At 38.0% G+C, this 19,154-nt stretch overlaps 1 protein-coding gene across 1 annotated transcript in view; it reads left to right on the top strand.

Annotated features, from left to right (window-relative positions):
* ITGAV (integrin subunit alpha V) overlaps window positions 1-14,890 on the top strand; it is an 82,288-nt gene extending 67,398 nt beyond the window's left edge. The window contains exons 23-30 of the mRNA XM_026696940.2: window positions 222-302; window positions 399-504; window positions 2,085-2,243; window positions 3,058-3,171; window positions 11,025-11,138; window positions 11,238-11,348; window positions 12,284-12,406; window positions 13,866-14,890. Coding sequence (XP_026552725.1) covers window positions 222-302; window positions 399-504; window positions 2,085-2,243; window positions 3,058-3,171; window positions 11,025-11,138; window positions 11,238-11,348; window positions 12,284-12,406; window positions 13,866-13,961 — 904 coding nt within the window. The 3' untranslated portion in view covers window positions 13,962-14,890. The remainder of the gene's footprint in view (window positions 1-221; window positions 303-398; window positions 505-2,084; window positions 2,244-3,057; window positions 3,172-11,024; window positions 11,139-11,237; window positions 11,349-12,283; window positions 12,407-13,865) is intronic.
* Window positions 14,891-19,154: the final 4,264 nt, after the last annotated feature.

Genomic DNA, 19,154 nt, shown 5'->3' with positions numbered 1-19,154 from the left:
TACAGCATGTGTTTTTGCTATGATTAAATATGATTATCTGGTACTAATTATTGATACTTTTAATACTTTAAAATATTGAAAACCTTGAGTGAGAGATTAAAAAAAAAAGGGACAGGAAAACATTACTGAATAGTATTCAGTACTACATATTTGGTATAGCCAAACTTCTAAATCTGATGGCATATCATAACTTGAGTGTTACTGGGTCATTATTTTTACAGCTCCAATTTGTTCAACAATCTAAGCCCAGTGAGCTCGTATCAAGTGGACCTGGCCATTTCAGCTGCTGTAGAAATCAGAGGGTGAGTCCTGATCCTTTCCCAACCTCAGTCTTGATTTGAGGGTTCTGGTCCTTGTACCATGTCCATTAATCTCTGTTTGTTCCTCACCCAATTTAGGGTTTCTTCTCCTGATCATATTTTCCTCCCAATTCCCAACTGGCAACCAAAAGAAAATCCAGAAACAGAGGATGACATAGGGCCTTTAGTTCAACACATCTATGAGGTAAGTTGACACTCAGAACAGTAAATAATAATCATAGATTTGAAAATGCAGAAAGCTTTTTTTCATCTTTATCTCTTGTACCAATAAGCTGACCAGATGACTCTGTGGGTGGTCTACTGATTTCCAAAGGAAAAGTCAAGTACCTTCTTCTGGCACTCCTTTACTCCTGCTTTCTTTAACCTTTTGCCCTCTGGAAGTACTAGATTTCAACCCCAGCATGCTCCAACCAGCGTAGCCAGTTCAATACATATGTGCAATATTTCAGCCGTATGTGTTTACTATTATCAAGGTCATCTTTCTAACCTTCTCTATCCCAGGCTGATTTTGGCCCTAGTAAGCTAAATGAAGCCCATACATTACTATATTCAATGTGTTGATCTGCATGATCAACCATATTTATGTGGCACTTACCATTTCTCAGGGGGAGGACTGTATCATGTCATCTTCTATCCATCCTTAGCCTACTAGGGATCAACCTTTGTCCATTGTTTTATATTATGCATTAATTATTTGCTTACTTATTTATCAGATTACTAAAACCAGTCAACTCCATAGTAACCCCATGATCAGTGTTTGTTAATTTGCACTGCCACAAATAGTGCAATCCAGTTCTCCTTCTGTATTTCATTTCAAAAGAAGGGAAATGAAATTTTGTCTTAAGTGGTTACTGTGCCTTGTATCAAGAACATTCTGTCTCCCTTGTCACTGGTTAATGCCCTGCCCAGTTATTTTGTCCCAAGCTTCAAACTGTCAGCTTCCTTCTGAAAAATCCTCTTGCTCTGTTTGATTGTTTTTCCCTTCATTTCCCCATTGGATCATTAAGCTATTTTTCTGTGACCATTTCTCCCTGTTACTTCTGCCCCATTCAGCCACCTGGTCATGATGTGAATAAATGGTTAGAAAAAGAGCCAAAAACAGAGGGAAAAAGATGGTCAGAATATGAAATTCTCAAGTGTTTTCATTATATAGTTCATTGGTGAAATAGTACCAGGCTAGGCTTTTTTTTAGTTCACCAATAAGAAAGTGAAACATATACCTTTTAAATGTTTTTAACTAAACGAAATTGACAAGAGTTATCCCACAAATTGTAAAATATTGGTATTTCTTTTGCCAGTCCACTGGTAGATACATCCAACTGTGAAGTACATGAAGGAATCAATAGAGATGGGCTCATGCAAAAGGTTTATCGATGTGTTCTGAAAGATTATGTTTGGTAGCTGCTTTCATGGTATGGGTGGGAGGGATCAAAATCAAGGGAATCTGCCAATCAGAACCATGATAATTTTGCCTGGCAATCATCCTGGCAAAAGAGGAGGGAAAGAGTTGAAATCCCGAAAGGGTTTCTTAAGCTAGCTCCATTCATAGTCAGTTTATGCACTTCTAAACAGCATAGAAAAGTCTTGAGATTTGCTTGTTGCTGACCAGCTTCAAGGAGTAAAATGAAATATTTCATGGAGTTATATGCAGAGACTGGTTGTTTTTTACTAACTGGGTCACAATCTGCAAGCCTGCTTTGGAAACTGACTGGTTCATTGAACGTGGTTCCTATTAAACTGATTCATTTTCTACTTCTTTGTTAGCTCAGAAACAACGGTCCAAGTACCTTCAGCAAGCTGATGCTCAATCTTCAGTGGCCATATAAATACAACAACAATACCCTTTTATATATTATCAAATATGAAATTGAAGGACCCATGAACTGTACATCTGATATGGAGATTAACCCACTAAAAATTAAGGTAAAAAGAAAGCCTGTTCCGATTCTCTAAATACCAAGCCTGTCCATCTGTCTACGTGTTAAACTATAAGGATTATTGTCACTAATTGTACCAATAAAGCATGTTTGGCATCAACAGAGGAGGGAAAATATTTTAATGAGATAGCAGAACCACCTGTACTAAGTTGATAAATAGAAGTGATCACATTGGTGTGACCTATGAAAATGGCTGGAAGAAGCAGCTTCAATCCATAGTTAAAAAGATTGTGGCAGCCCTTTATTTCCATAAGAAAATCTGCAACCAGTTGGTTTCCATATTATAGGGTTAATGTATGAAATATTATGTGACTTTATAGATATTCCTCAACATTGTCTATGTTGTTTATCATTTTGGGGTTATAGCAATGGCAATAGCAATAGTACATAGATTTATATACCACTTTACAGTGCTTTACAACCCTCTAAGCGGTTTACAGGGTCAACATATTGCCCCCAACAATCTGGGTCCTCATTTTACCCACTTTGGAAGGATGGAAGGCTGAGGTAATCTTGAGCTTGGTGAGATTCGAACTGCCAAATTCCAGGCAGCCGGCAGTCACCAGAGGTAGTGTGCAGTACTGCATTCTAAGCACTGTATGCATTGATTTCATTCATCCCAGTGAATGGCTTCCTCATTGACATTGAGTCTTTGATGTTGTAGGTGGGTAAGAGAACAAGGCACACAGCATGTTCCAGTGGATCACACATGATTATATAAAAAAATTAATGTGGATTAACAGCATTGGGAGTTTGTTCAGAAAATGTGCTAGTAGTCAAGCCTATCTTGATTATAACAGGTATCAACTTCGCAGCAAGATGAAAGGAATGAAACACTTACTGGAGAAGATATCCGCAATCATCAAATCCACCGGAGAGATCTAAGTGTTCCAGAGGAAGATGTACAAACTTTGGTAAAATCTTTGTGCTAACTGCTTTGCAAACAGTTCCTTGTCAATATTTTAGAAGAAGGACCAGATGTTTAGAAGTATTCTGTGAAGCAAATGCTGAAATCAATTTATTGCCCTAATTTGTAAGAGTATGGGCTATGGATAAAAGTAAGACAAAAATAAGGGCTACTTGCTGAGGAACTTGATAGTGCAGTTGCTTCTTCTTTAGTTTTCTCTTTTTCTCTGAGCCCTAGACTTTACTGATTGAACAGCTTATTTTCTCTGTAAAGACCCATAGGGAATCTATCTGCCTCCTTGCTTACCTCTCTGCCTGCCTGTCTCTCTGCCTTGTCTCTGTCTTCAACTCCATCTTCTTCTCTATCTCTGTAGAATGTTTAAACTATTTCAATCTTTTCAGACTCCCAAGTGGAATTGAAATTGTCTGGATGTTTTTCAATGTATATTCAAAATGTCAATATTGATGAGAGATTAATAAAATGTGGTATGTTCAAAACATTTCACTTCTTCAACAGACATTTCCCTTTAGTTAAGAGATGTTTCAGGTATGAATAGAGTAGAACAGAGTGTCTCTGAATAATTAAATTAAATCCAATGACTTAAGAATCTTGCAAATTTAGTTGGTAGAAATATAAATTAGAATCATAATAAATTAGAAATATAAATTAGAATATACCTGAAATATACCTGAAAGCAATACATGGAATATATGCAGGCAGCTCTAAACAGTAGAAAAACCGAATCAGAAAGCAAACCTTTGTCTTCACTCTGTTATTCACTCTTTCAAGCAATACATTTTGAATTTTAAGTTGTTCAAACCAATTTCAACTTTAGTGTATATATTTTTTGTTGTTATAGTATTATTAACCCAATGGAAAATCAGCCTCTGAATTGTTAATCCTTGAATCAAGATTGAAATAGAAAAGTTCAGGAGCTGCAGCTAGGAATGGTTGTTTGAAAACTTTCTTAATTGTGACTCCTAATGGAAAAAAAGTGGCTTGAAGGAACTCCTTTTTCTGTTGCATCCAGCTCATCATTTCTCCTTATGGTATATTCTCCAACAGGGGCAGGTTGAAGTATAGCCTGCATAAGGAGAAGTTCTCTTTTGTTTTTTTGTAAAAAAAATTATTTGGGTTTTCACAAAAAATAATACAAATAAAATATCTTTTTTTGAGAATAGCATGATCCTGGGTTGTCACTTTTCCATACAGACACAAACTTCATTTCATATTCATCTTTGTATTCTATTCCATATCTTATTACTATTTTGGCATTTTCTCAGTGATTTTTCCCTTCCCTTAGTTTTCTCAACCTTGTTTTTAATTATCTCATTCCTTTCTAAGTTCAATTACATCTTTTTCTAAGTTTCAATATCTTTCTAATCATTATGTTTATACTTTTGTCTGTCCTGTTTCAATTTCTTATTTTCTTTTCTCATTAAACAAGTTTTCCCCCGTAGTTACTGATTGGAGTATGACACTTTTGTATCTTTTAATTTTTGTCCATTCAGATCTTATTTAAACTTCAATTTATGCCCTTACAGTTATAACATTCAATATCTAACTTCTATTTTATAACACATAACTTTCGCCAGTCGAATTCTGCTTGGTACATTCTTAAAATACACACTAAGTTCTTAAAGATTATATATATATATATATATATATATATATATATATATATATATATATATATATATATATATATATATATATATATATAATAATACATAAAATACTCATTCTATTCCAATTTGGCTCAACCATTGTTAGTTACAATCTTCCATTAATATTAATTAACATCTTTAAGAAGGGGAAAAGGGAACTTTCTGCGGCATGTAAGGAAATGTTGAGAGAGTTAAATTTAAAAGATCTATGGAGGGAACGGAATCTTGAAGGAAAACAATTTACATATTATTCTAACCCACATAAGACTTGGACCAGAATAGATATGGCTTGGATGGATTTGGACTTGGCTAATGAAATAAAAGAAATCAAAATCCTACCGAATGAATGGGCTGATCATAACCCAATACAGCTAATTTGGAGAGATAGGAGACGAATAAAAAAAAGATGGACACTAAATAACCAAATTGTAAACGAAGAAGAGTATATTAATAAACTGAAAGAGGAGCTAAACTATTTTTTAAAAGATAATAATAATGAAACAACTTCAAAACAGAACATTTGGGATACTATGAAAGCAATTATAAGAGGCACAACAATTTCCTATAATGCTATGAGAAACAAGAGAATTTATGCCCAACAAAACGCGTTACAACAACAAATCCAAGACTTAGAAATGCAATTACAAAAAACCCCTAAGACCCAAGGACTACAAAATCAGTTAATACTAGCCAAACATAAGCTGAATTTAATTGAACAAGATAAAATAGAAGTTAGCTTGAGAAGGTCCAAACAAAATTATTTTGAACACGCCAATAAACCAGGAAGATGGCTATCTTATAAACTTAAAAAGAAAAAGAAAAGAGATTGATACACCAATTAATAGACGAGAAAGGCATCCCACAACATGAGATTGAGAAGAAAAAGGATATTATATTAAACTATTTCCAAAGATTATATAAAAAGAAGAAATCAATGAGGATAAAATAAGAACTTATCTGGAGAATACGAATGATAAAACAATAGGGAAGGAGACAAAGAATTACTAAATAAGGATATTACATGGTCTGAGTTAAAATCTGCAATGGAAAATCAATGTAATAATAAATCCCCTGGTCCAGATGGGATTCCAGTAGAATTGTATAAAGCCACAATAGATTTAGTAGGGCCTCTGATGCTGGAAGTGTTTAACGAAGTACTTTTGGCTGCCAAAATGCCAGACTCATGGAGGGAGGCGTTGATTGGGTTAATTCGAAGGAGGATGTGGATGCCAGATATATCAACAATTATAGACCAATCTCACTTTTAAGCGCCGATTATAAATTATTTACCTCAATTATTGCGAATAGAGTAAAACAAGTTTTAAATTTATACATTCATGAAGACCAAAATGGCTTCCTTCCATTCCGCCAAATTAAAAACAATTTAAGAACCGTTATTGACGTCTTAGAATATTATGAAGCTCATCCAGAGAAACAATTTACACTCATGTTTCTAGATGCGGAGAAAGCATTCGATAACTTACATTGGCACTTTTTAATACAAAAAATCTGTAACATGAATCTGGGCACTAAATTCGAGAATATTATCACAACAATTTACAATACCCAACAAGCCAATATACTAATTAATGGTGAACAAACAGGCCCACTAAGCATTGAAAAGGGCGTTAGACAGGGTTGCCCTCTCTCACCCCTCTTATTTATATTTGCTTTAGAATCATTGTTAACGTGGATAAGACAAAATTCTGAAATCCAAGGGGTTAGGGTCAAAGCAGAGGAATATAAATTACAGGCGTTTGCAGACGATATGGTTTTCTTCCTAGAGGATCCCATGGATAAAGGACATAATCTAATAAAAGAACTAGAACAATATGGTTCAGTAGCAGGATTAAAGATTAACAGAAATAAGACGAAATTACTGACTAAAAATCTAACAGAGAACCAGAGGAAAGAATTAGAAAAAACCATGGGGATACAGGCAACAAAAAAGGTCAAATATTTAGGCATATGGTTAACACCACATAGTAAATCACTCAAAGAGAATAATTATGATAAACTGTTACAGCAAATTAAGAAAGATCTAGAATCTTGGAATAAGTTGCAGCTTTCTTTACTGGGCAGGATTGCCACAATCAAAATGAACATTTTACCAAAACTCCTTTACTTATTCCAGACAATCCCAATAAAATTACCAAAAATTTTTGATGATATAAATAAGGTAACTCTTAAATTTATTTGGCAAGGGAAAAAAGCTAGAATCAGTATTAAGGCCTTACAAGATGCAAAAAGTAGAGGTGGGCTAGCGCTTCCAAACTGGGAATTATATTATTGGGCAGCCAACTTATTATGGTTAAAAGACTGGGTCAATTTACGGAATAAAAGAACTCTAGCCTTGGAAGGGCACGACCTTCAGAGAGGATGGCACGCATTTCTATGGGATGTGGGGAAAACTAAATAGGCGTACTTTCATATACATCTTATTAGAGATTCACTATTAACTAATTGGAAAAAAATATGTAAAAAACATTATTTAAAAATTCCGATTTGGCTTTCAACAATGGAGGCAATGGTTCATCCCAACAATTTGGATATAACAAAAACGACTAAATATAAAGATTTATTAGATCCTTTAGGAAAATTAAGAACTCGACAGGACTTACAGGAACAGGGATTTAAAATTGATCAGTGGTTATATATACAAATCCATAGTAGATACAAACAAGATATCAAAGAGTTTGGAATCTATAGCAAATTACAACACTTAGATAAAATCTTATTAGGATCAAATAAAAAGAATATCTCTAAATTTTATAAATATTTATTGGAGGTAGAATTAGAGCAAGAGATAGTGAAAGGGAACATGATAATGTGGAGTAGGAATATTGGAAGAAGCATTACATTAACAGAATGGGAAAAGATCTGGAATAGAATCATTAAGATTACGAAATCTGCGGCGTACAAAGAAAATATGTATAAAATGTTATATAGATGGCACTTACCCCCTTCGAGGTTGCGAAAATGAACCCAAACTCTAGTCCAAAATGTTGGAAATGTAAAAACATAGAGGAACCTACTTTCATATGTGGTGGACCTGTAAAGAAGCCCAGAAATACTGGCAAAAAATTAGAAAATGGCTGGAGGAGATAACCAAAGAACAAATTGAATACAAACCAGAGTTCTTCCTACTAGGGATCTCTGATAAACATTTTCCTAAAAAGACGAAATATATAATAATTCATATTCTAACTGCGGCCAGATTAGCATTTGCCCAGTGCTGGAAATCATCCCGTTTACCTACAGATCAATTGGTCATTCAGAAAATATGTGACTGCGCGAAATGGACAATTTAACCATAAGCTCTTAAAAATAAAGAGTCTTCAGCATTTGATAATAATTGGAATGCGTGGTATAATTGGTTATATCAGAGATAAACTGTTCAGTGAGCATAAATAAGCATAAATAACCATAAATAGTGATAAGATGTGTATATTTAAAGTAAGGTAGGAGAATTGGATCTTGTAGACTGTCAAAAAGAATATCTGTCTGGTTTTAACGTATTTTCTTTTTTCTTCCGTCTCTTTGTTTTTTTTCTCTCTTTTATACTTCTTTTTCTCCTTTTTCGGTCGCAAGACCGAGCGTTTTCGTTTTTGTTTTTCTTTTCCTCTCTCTTTCTCTTCTTTCTTTCTTCTTTTTCTCTCTCTGTTTCTTATGTAATGTTGTTATGTTATTTTTTTAATTGTAAATTCAATAAAATTTATATATATAAAAAAAAGATTTCTTTTCAATTAAATATCATACTTCCTTAGGAACACTTGTAATATTTCTATATTTTTCCCCATATTTCTTTCATATTTCTCTTCACTTAAATTTTTATAAATCATTAATAACAATTAAAATGTTCCCATCCTTTCCTAATTTCATTCTCTCATTCTCTTCATTTCATTTCATTTATTTATTAACAAACATTCCATTACATTACAATAAGTATTTTATCTATCACTTTAATCACACTTGTTTCATATTTTCTAAATTCATTTCTATTTCTAATATAACAATGCTATCTTATGTACCCTTGCAGAATCCTCTCATTCAATTAAATTTTCACCCCTATGTCTTCTAAATAGGCTTATACCTTTAATCCTTGTACGTTTTATCTGTTTCTCTATATCCTATTTCTGTCCTTTATGACTTCTTTTCCTTTTCTTCTTCCTGCTCCTCTTTTCCATCCCCTTTTTGACCCCTTGTCTCTCTAATTCTAATTCTCTCTTCTGTAATGCTCTCTCCTGTTTCTTCCTTATATTGTAATTGCTTTTCAAACTATTCTTTTTGTTGTTGTTTTTTTAAATCTTAAATTTTTCACTTTCTTTCCCCCCTTTCCTTTTTCCCCCCCACATAGAATTACTTGATCATTAAAGATGGCTTCTTCTTTGTCCCGCCCTTCTTGCTCTTCAAGCATTTCTTGTTGTTTCTCATAGTTCAAGATCTCCATTTCTAAAAATTGAAATACGAAGCCCAAAAAACCTCTTCCTTCTTGTGCATCTTCTTTCTGTTTTTTAAGTTCCATTTTCAGTTCTTCCAAGAGTAATGCCATTTTAAACACTTTTAAATAACCACCCAATTGATTTTAATCATTAAAATCCAATAACCAAAAATCAAAAAATCACCAAGTAATCCAAGGCTGTTTCTTTTTGTTTCTTTTTTCCACTTTCTCTTCCTGGGGTTCTATTATCTTGTTACAAAGTTTCAGTTAGAATGTATTTTTTTAGGAATCTTGTTAAGGTTTCATTGTTAATTCCTTTTACTTCCAGGTGGTCTCCAATTTTCCAGATCTCAGCCTTTTGTTTTTTCCTTTTCTCTCCTTTCCTTCTTTTAAAAGTTTTTAAATATCCAATAAATCTTTATTATCCCTTTGACTTTTTTTCAGCTTGAATGCCTATTAATGTCAAAGTGAATTTTTTTCAATTTCTTATTTAAATCTCTTAGCTGTCAGTATGGGGAAAGAAAAAAAAAACCAAATCTTTTCCCTTCTCTCTCTCCTTCGCCGCTTCAGAAATCTTCTTTGGGAACAATGTTATTCTTTATAGTTCAAATACCAAGGTACCTTATGTTGTTGCTTTTTCAGTTCAACCCATCAGTCAAAGCTTTCTCTTCTTATCTTCCTCCTGCACAATCTTTTCCAGTCGGGTTCTACTTTGAGGTGGTCATTTCTGACCAGCTCTGCAACTGCCTTCAGGAAAGAGAGTAATGGCCAGCTGGGGAGGAGAGATGCAGCTCTCCTTGACCTTGCTGGTGGTTTCCCCCCTCTTCACCACCTCAACAGGATGGCTTAGCCCCGAATCCAGCCGGCTCGGGGTACTCCGGCAGCGAACATGGATCGAAACCACGCACAATTGCGGATTTCGGTCTGTCGCCGAAGAAGCCCAAACTGGAAGTCCATGAAGAAGTTCTTATTACAATACGCCAGTCATTGCAGCATCAGAAAAGTTGGATCTCAATGGCCCTTAGTAGGGATGATTTAATGCTGCCTCCTCACTGCACTTCATGCTGCTTTGATGAGTGATGTGCAAGCTGCTGCAACTGATTTGGCAGCTGAATAATTTTTTATCTAAAAACCATTTTTCCAGACCTTCTTGGGAACACTAGAGTTCTTAAAAGGATGTACTAAGGGCTTCTTTATTTCAAGGGTAATGGCACCATATTTTTAAAAGTGCTTCATTATAAAGGTATGGTAAAAGGAAGAGCAGTGAAAAGAGATACTTTTGTTCCCTTTTACTTGATTTTGCTTGAAGTAATACAGGCATAAGATCGCATCATATGGATATCAACTAAAATATAAAACATAATTTTTGGAATTACAATCCTGATTTACAAATCAAATAATACAGAGGTGCAGAAGCCAGAAAAGCCTATTTAAAATTCTGATATTTTCTTTCAATTATATCTCCATCTTTATTCCCACAGTAAATTTGTTAAGAAGGAAATGTACAATATGCTGTACAATATAATTTTATGAATATTACCAGAGCATCCATGGGTCAAAAAGTCATGATAGCAACCACAACCATGCAATTGAAATTCTGCTCCTTTTCTGCATAGAACTTTGTGTGATTGTGTGGTTGTATTACCAACTCTTGGGCTAGAAAATAACAATCTGTAAATTAAATCTAACAAGTAGCTGAGTAATTAAATAAAACCAACTGTTCTTTTCATCCTCCTTCTTTTTAAATGCCAGGGTTGTGGAAATGCAGATTGTTTAAAAATATTTTGCCAAGTTGGTCGCCTAGAGAGGGGAAAAACTGCAATTCTCTATTTGAAATCTCGCCTTTGGGCTCAGACTTTCATGAGTGTAAGTATGTGGTACTATTCCTGCAGTTTCACTCTGCTCCTGAGTACAGATAATAACTAATTCTAATAAAACATTTCTCTGTAATTATTCCCATGACAGAAAGAAAACCAAAACCACTCCTATTCTCTCAAGTCATCAGCTTCTTTCAATGTCATTGAATTCCCCTACAAGAATCTTTCTTTTCCTGAAGATGTCCACAATTCTACAATAGTAAGCTGTTTGATAATCAAAAGTAGTTTTAACATTGTCAGTGTAATTAATATGAAATGAAACAATAATCTGATCAGCTTCTGCTGTTTTTGCTAGGCAATATTACACAGTTGGTAGTCAGATTTATACCACCTGATTACATGCTGCTTAAGTGTTTATTAAATTTGAGCCTTTTAAAGAGCTTTGGACGTGATCTAAAGACTGCTGTCCAATTTGGACTCAATTTGGACTTGTTAGGGGTGGAGGGGAGCAGCTGTTTACATGCGCAATAACACTTGTTTAGGTTTCCTATTTATAAAAATAATCTAGTTGTGACTAGACAGTCTTATCTGATAGCACAGTTTAGAACGGTCTTCACTTGGCAAATATGGACTGGATTTAATTTAGTTCCATAGAAGCCAATAAAATTAAGCCAGAAAACATTGTGCTTTAAAGGCCTTCTGCTTTGACTTTTATAATACCATGCACAAACATTTTAAGATACTCCTGTGCATTTGACTTTCAGCTGGATGGAGTATCTCAAGCAGAAGGCATAGTAGGAGATAAGTAGCCCTGAGGCTCTGTCTCCATCCCTTTGTTCAAGTTGTGTCTCCCTACCTTCTGAATTCCATATCCTTGTTGTCTTAAGGGCTAGAAACATACTTTTTTATTTCTATGAAATGTTTTAGAAAGTTTGACTTTACAGATTCTCTTGCAGCAGAGAGAACATCCATATTTAGGTTTTCAATCATAAACCAATTAAACTTTCTTCTACGACCTTCATTGTGGAATATGTAGTTCAGCCTATCAGATGGTGGTAAAAATCTTGTACCATGTTATGAAGTTACTATTTATATCCCTGACCTGGTTTATCTGACCTGGTTATCCCTCACCTGGTTTATCTGACCTGGTTATCATTTTTCAGTAAAATATGTTGACATTTCTTTCTTTTTTAGGTTACCACAAACATCTTGTGGGGTATTCAGCCAGCACCAATAACAGTGCAAGCATGGGTAATCATACTGGCTGTCTTAGCAGGATTATTACTTTTGGCCCTTCTAGTTTTTATAATGCACAAGGTAAGTGAGTATTACGGAAATCCTGTTCATTTTCATTAAAAATAAACTAAATGTTTGAAATAATCTCTCATTTTAATCGAGCGTAGAGACCTGAAAGTTCTGTAACTATGAACTGGGGGAGTATTGGCTTTGTTAGACTGAAATAAATAGATGGGTTCTCCTTGTGATTGAGAAAACTCACTTTTTGGAAAGTCTCCTCAAAAGGTAATGGGTGCAGTTCAAGATGCTGCCTATTACCTATAAAGACCTTCATAGCATAAAGCCTGATTATTAAGGGGCAGCCTCTCTCTGACTTTTTGGCCCTTCTGGAAATATCAAGGACAGTTGAGGTAATGTTCAATTACACTATGGAGCCTACAAAGCATGCTTTCTCCATGCCTGCCCCTGCCTGCCCTGTGGAGTTCCAGTAGGACCCTACCTTTCTAGCTTTCCAAAAGGCCTGAAAGATCTGGCTCTTCCCCCAAGTTATGAGCTAAGGTGTGACTGGAGCTCAGTAAAGGTGAATGTTCAGGTTTGAGGGATTCATATTTGGGAGCAACTAGAGTTATTTTGATGCTGATTGTATGGTTCTTTTGTTGTGGTTTTGTGAGCCACTCAGAATGACTGCATGTAAGATAGGTAGTCCTATAAGACGTCTAAAATAAATAAATAACAGTGGGACTCTTTTCCTTTCCATTGCTTAAAAAGAGGGGTGTGTGTGTGTGTGTGTGTGTGTGTGTGTGTGTGTGTGTGTGTGTGTGTGTGTGTGTGTAAGAGAGAAGGAGGGAGGGAGGGAGAAAGGGAATGTGTCTTCATCCCTATTTTTATCCTGCCAGCAAGGAGAGCAGATCAGTGACTGCAAAGGTGGAACATTTCAACTTGCAGACAAGATTGAAATATTTTTAAAATATTGTCCATGGCCATTTGCCAGTTTTTCCTGGGAAGAAGAGAAAGCTGAAAATTAAACTGAAATCTCTTGGCTGAAACTATTGCTTGAAGGTTTCCTGTGGAAATGATAGAAATCGGCGTGCATAAATTAATACAAATATGCATGTTCTGTGTGAGAGGATTATACTTGTACGGTACTTCAGATCTTTCCAATGTATCTGATATAATACCATTAATCAACATGCTCACTAGCCTCAAGCTTTACATGGAAACAAAAGTTTGGTATTAATTGCTATATCTCTGGTGGAATCATCAACTAAAGGAGAGGAAGGAATAAAAAGGAGTCCCAGCACAGTGCTGCTTCATGGGAGGAAATGGCAGAGGCAAGACTATTAAAGCTTTTATCTATAGGTTCTTGAGAGAATGCAGTCAATCTGGTGAGATTCTTATAAATAGGCTTTATATGTATCGACAACAAAGGTTCTTTACCAACAATAAAGAAACTGCTTTGGTCTATTCATGGAGTTATTCTGGTTGCTTGCACCTGACATTATCCCACTTCCTGTTATATAATGTCTTCTCTACATTATAGGTGGGTTTCTTCAAACGTGTGCGGCCACCTCAGGAAGAACAAGAAAGAGAACAGCTGCAACCTCATGAAAATGGAGAAGGGACCTCAGAAGCTTAAGCAGTATTTTCACTGTGCCTTTTACCAAAACATTTAGAATGATTGACAACTTCTTTTAGAAATATGCATTTTGATCCTTGAGGACTGCATAGCAAATGCCTTTTTTGCTATTGGCAAAATTAACTGGGAACTGAAAGTGACATGTTTGTTTCCCTCATATTAATCACGTTCACATTTGTGACTAATACAGGTGCACTGACTAATGTATTTTAGTGTCACAATTTTGCTTACTATGTCCAAAAGGCAAAGTGAAGAGATAGGGGGTTGTTTTGTTTTTATTTTATTTTTTATTGGTACAACTTGAGCTCCTCCACTACTCGCAAACTTGTAACAACTACATCTATCTAGAGAACATGAACATAAACTGAAGCCCTGCTCTTGAACTTCTTAACTGGACTTTCCCAAGGTACTCACCAGTTTCTGAAGATTTTTTTCACCTTTTCTAAGCTGGAGATATGAACAGCACGAAACATTAAGTGAAATACTGACAGATCTACTTCAATTGACTATTTAGGGATAACTTCTGTAAAGAAGAGGAGCTCACTGTCGCCATGATGTGGTTAAGGACTTGCTGTCCATTTTATGGAAACTTTCATCTGGAAAGATGTACTTTGGTTGTATGGAAGATCATAGATCCCATTTACCAGATCCCATATATCCAGTTTTATGTAGCATCATGAAATTGATTCATGCAATCATTTTCTGATACCCTTTTTAATTTTCTGTGTTTTTTTTACATTAAAAAAAAATCAAAATCTGCCAAGTAGTCCAAATTCTACATTTAGGATAAGTAATTCTAAGATGTTCCTGTATTATTTAATTCTGTTTTGAAGCCCCAGGTTTACAAATAATTTGGAATCATTTCTGGTTAAAAGATGATTTTGAAAGACTTCAGGTATTATAAAACAATAAAACCCATACCATAGTGATTTCAGTAAGCTGTCTGCTATTCCTTCAGGGCAGTGGTTCCCAAAGTGGGCAGTACCTCCCTCCTGGGGGGCGGTGGGATGCCTTAGGGGGCTCTAAGAGGCAAGGGGCCAGCAGGGGGGCACTAAGAGGTGCCAGGGGGGCGCTGGAGGTGGGCCCCTCGCAATTCAGGGGTGGGATTCTACCGGTTCATTACCATTCCGGTAATTGGAGAACTGGTAAAACGAGCTCCTGCCTGACCCTGCTCCTCTCCTCCCACTCTTCTGTTCCCTGGCTAGTCAGTCCCATACGCGACATCACATGCATACACAACAATCGCTGACGGCCACAGCGGAGCGTTGGAAAAGCAGAGCAAGCAAAGTCGAAGGTCGGTAATTTTTGCTCCAAAAAGCATCCAGACGCCGTGTGTTTTTTCGGTGCGGCTGGAGGTTTTTTGCAGGCACGGGATCAGCGCTGCAGGCGGGATTCACCGTTCCCATCCCGGAAGCTCTGCCTGCACCGAGCCGCAACAGGTCCCCACCTGGTCCGGGTCAAGCTGGCTGCAAGGAAGTCTCCCAGCAGCTGACGGGATAGACCCACAGTGGGGCAGTTCTCCCGGTTAGGTCCGCCACTGCCTCTGAGCCACCCAGAAAGCTCAACAAGTGACACCCAGAGCCACGGAAAGAGAGAGATGGAAAACCGGACTTCTTCCCCGATGCCACCCAGAGCCCTCTGGCAGCGGCCAGAGACAAAGCCTCCCCCGCAGGCGGGCGAAGGGGGTTGTCTCAGGGGGTGGTGGTGGGGTGCAAGGAAGGCAAGACATATGCGCGCCCCTCATTATGCCAAGATTTCCAGCAAAAAGGCAGCCAGGTTTTGAAAAGCAAAGGAAAACCTCTGGCTTTCACGCTAAATCATGGTTAGCTGAAGCACAGCATAAGTTAACCTAATTATTTGGGTTAGATAACCTATTAACCATCCTGATGGTTTAGGTTTGCATCGTAAAATTACACCAAATTTTAAGTCATTAGCCACACCTTCAGCACCTCCAGTTTACACCAGGCTAGATTTCAAGATGCATGGTAGAGTGGCATTGAGAGCTGGGCAGCATTCAAAGTTCATAAATTATTATCGATCATAGAAAGAAAAGGGTATATAAGGAATATCTTCTAAGGATGATGATGTTTGTACTGTACTGTATAGTATTTTCACGTACTCCTTCCATCTTCGTTTGATCTCCTTTGAACTGGTTACGATCTGTCCTTTACTACCCAATTTGTGGCTGTGACCTCCTGAGTTCAGATAACTTTTGGATAACTTTCCTTGGTTTTCCATGTCTGTTTCTTCAGTATCTCTACAGATATTGTTCTAATACTGCTTGTCTCTGCTCTCTGAAATTCTGTGGTCTTTGTCCTTAATGTTGACTTAGAAACTGGGAAACCATGAATTGCTCAAATCAGGGGTTAAAGCTGCTTGGGTTACTCTCTCTTAGGCCAACCTACCTAACAAGATTGTTGTGGGGAAGAAAGGAGAGAGAACACAGCTTTCCGTAATAGACAATTAAGGTGTGCTATAAATATAGGAAATAAAATTGATTTCATTCCACAGTGTTTCTGGTTTTCTATCAATGAGGTTCAGCAATTGAACCAGTGTACATACCCTTTCCTATTTGCTACAGCAAATAATATCACAGATAGTCCTCAATTTACAGCCACAATTGCTCCCAGAATTCTGTTGCTAAACAAGATGATTAAACAAGTCATGCCTAATTTATGCAGTCCAGCTGCACCAAAAAAAACATGGCTGCTGCAGGCATTCGTGACAAGGATGACATGGGCTGGTGGGAAGCCCAGCAACAACAATGGCTCAGCCCTGAATTGCCTTCCCTGGCAACCAGCCGGGAGGAAGGTAAAGTCATGGCCATGGGATGACGAAAGAGGCGGTCGTGGGTGAGGAAACAGGGAGATTAAGGGCCGGGACCTCTGAAAGGGGAAATGGGGTGATGCAGGATTAGCCCAGGCCTGCCTGGGCAGAAAATAGGTAGATAGGTTAAGGAAGGGATAGAGAGAGAGGGAAAGAGAGAGGGAACGAGAGAGAGAGAGACCTGATGCATCAGATTGAAATGAGGCCTAGTTTAGAGGCCCTTTTCCACATTGAAACATCTTTGCCAGCATCTTTGCCAGCACATTGAAACATCTTTGGCTTCCAATTAAAGGTTTTGTGGACAAAACATGGTCATGACTATCAGGAAGCTCTCACATTTTGTTGAGGCTTTAAACTGGATCCATTGGACCAGACCTCCACCCTAAAAAATTACTTTTCCCTAATGTATTACAGTGCCAATTTTGATGAAGGCAAACCCAAAATGTACTGGTAAATTACAAGGAGAACACACACACACACTCCTTTCTAACCCTGATGGAGCAGGTGACTGGACTAGAATAGATATTATCTTTCTCCTCTCTCCCACCCTCCTTTATTTCTTTTCCTTCCATCCCCCCTTCTTTTTTTGTCTGTCCCGTTTTCTTTCTGTCCCTTTTCTCTTTTTTTCCTTCCTTCTCTCTTTCTCTCTTTTCTCTCTCTTTCTTTTCTCTCTTTCCCTCTCTCAGGCTCACCCCATTGACTTGGTGCACTGCTCCGCTCAAACTTGCTTGGGCAAGTCCCTCCAGTGAAGCGGGCTCAATGGGGTGGACCTGTGGGCCGGCACCTAGAACGCGACAGTGGCGGAGCGTTTAAAAAGTAGAGCAAAGCCAGAGGTCGGTAATTTTTACTGCAAAGAATCACAAAAGTTTCTGGGCTGTGTACAAGAAGGGGGACACGTGTCAGTGCAATTCAGCAACATAAAATAAAGAAATACAAATAAAACAAATCAACAAGAATCAGCAAAGCATCTCTGATTATATTCTATTCACTACTAGAATTTAATCAGAGATGCTTTGCCAATTCTAGTCCAATGACCTGGTCCAGCAGAGTTAGAAGGGAGTGTGTGTGTGCGTGTGTGTGCATGGCTGTCAAAACTCCAAAAACAGGTCAAGTAGCTCTGGGGAGGCTAGTCGTAAATTAGAACACTTGCTAAGCAACCGGCCATTGAGTGAGGACCACTTGTATTTGGTTTGCCGATCACCTGGCTACAACTAAGTCACGTGACCACCAAACCACGCCTACCCGGCCATGTGACCACCAAACCATGCCCAGGCAGTCACGTGATCAGCAAGCCACGCCCACCCAGTCATGTGATCAACAAGCCACGCCCTCAAATTAGGTCACACCCACAGAAATTTGAATCCCACTCCTGGGTGGGGGGCACCAAGCATGAGTTTGTAGCACTAAGGGGGCGGTGGAGTGAAAAAGTTTGGGAACCACTGCTGTAGAGACGCACATTACAGATTTCAACTCTACTTTTCACATAGAAATTTTTAAAATTCCTTTAAACGTATTGTTTTAATAATAATTTTAAAGGAACATCATCCTCATCTCAGAAAGTAACATCATAATCGTTTCTGGGTCCTATGTTCGTAGTTATTATAAAGTAAATTATAGATGGTCAACTTGAGACCTCCAGCTTACAACTGATCTTTAAACCACCTTTTCCAAACCTCTTTGAAAAACGATTGCTGAATATTAACAGTAGTTTCCTACCATTCTGGGATGGAAAGCCCATAGAAACTCTAGTTTAAGCCTTTACAAAGGGCTATCATGGTTAAAAAAATACCCCCAACGTTCTCTCAAGATCTACCCCATTTACATGCGAGAGAAGACCCCAATTGTTGTGTAGTCGTTGGGATGACACACGAGGCAGACACGGAGCTGAAGGCTAACACAATTTATTTAAACATAGCAGGTTGACGAGGCTGCCCTGGCTGGGCAGGCAGCCGAGAGCTGCCCTGGCTGGGCAGGCAGTCCGGGAGCGATGGCTGCCTCGGCTGGGCTGGCAGTCTGGGTGACGTTAGCTGCCTCGGCTCGGCAGGCAGTCCGGAAGGTCTGTAGCTGCCCCGGCTGGGCGGGCAGTCCAGAGGGCGATAGCTGCCTTGGCTGGGCGGACAGCCCAGATGGTGAGAACTGCCCCGCCGGGCGGGCAGCCCGGGGGGCGAGAGCTCTTGCGAGCGCTGCCCCGTTGGTCCGCGCTCCGCCCGCTTCGCTCCGCTCGGCTGGCTCTGCCCGACAGCCGGCTTTTATAGCCGACTGTCAAACGGAGCCAGCCAATGGGAACGGCTGGAGTTCCCGCTCAAACAGCGGACCTGGTTGGGAAACCCCAACCAGTTCAAAAGACATAACGGAAACTGTCAGGGA

This window comes from Pseudonaja textilis, chromosome 1 (genome assembly GCF_049901715.1).
Source record: "Pseudonaja textilis isolate UNSWEBS1 chromosome 1, rPseTex1.2, whole genome shotgun sequence".
NCBI lineage: Eukaryota > Metazoa > Chordata > Lepidosauria > Squamata > Elapidae > Pseudonaja > Pseudonaja textilis.
This window is presented reverse-complemented; position numbering and strand designations above follow the sequence as displayed.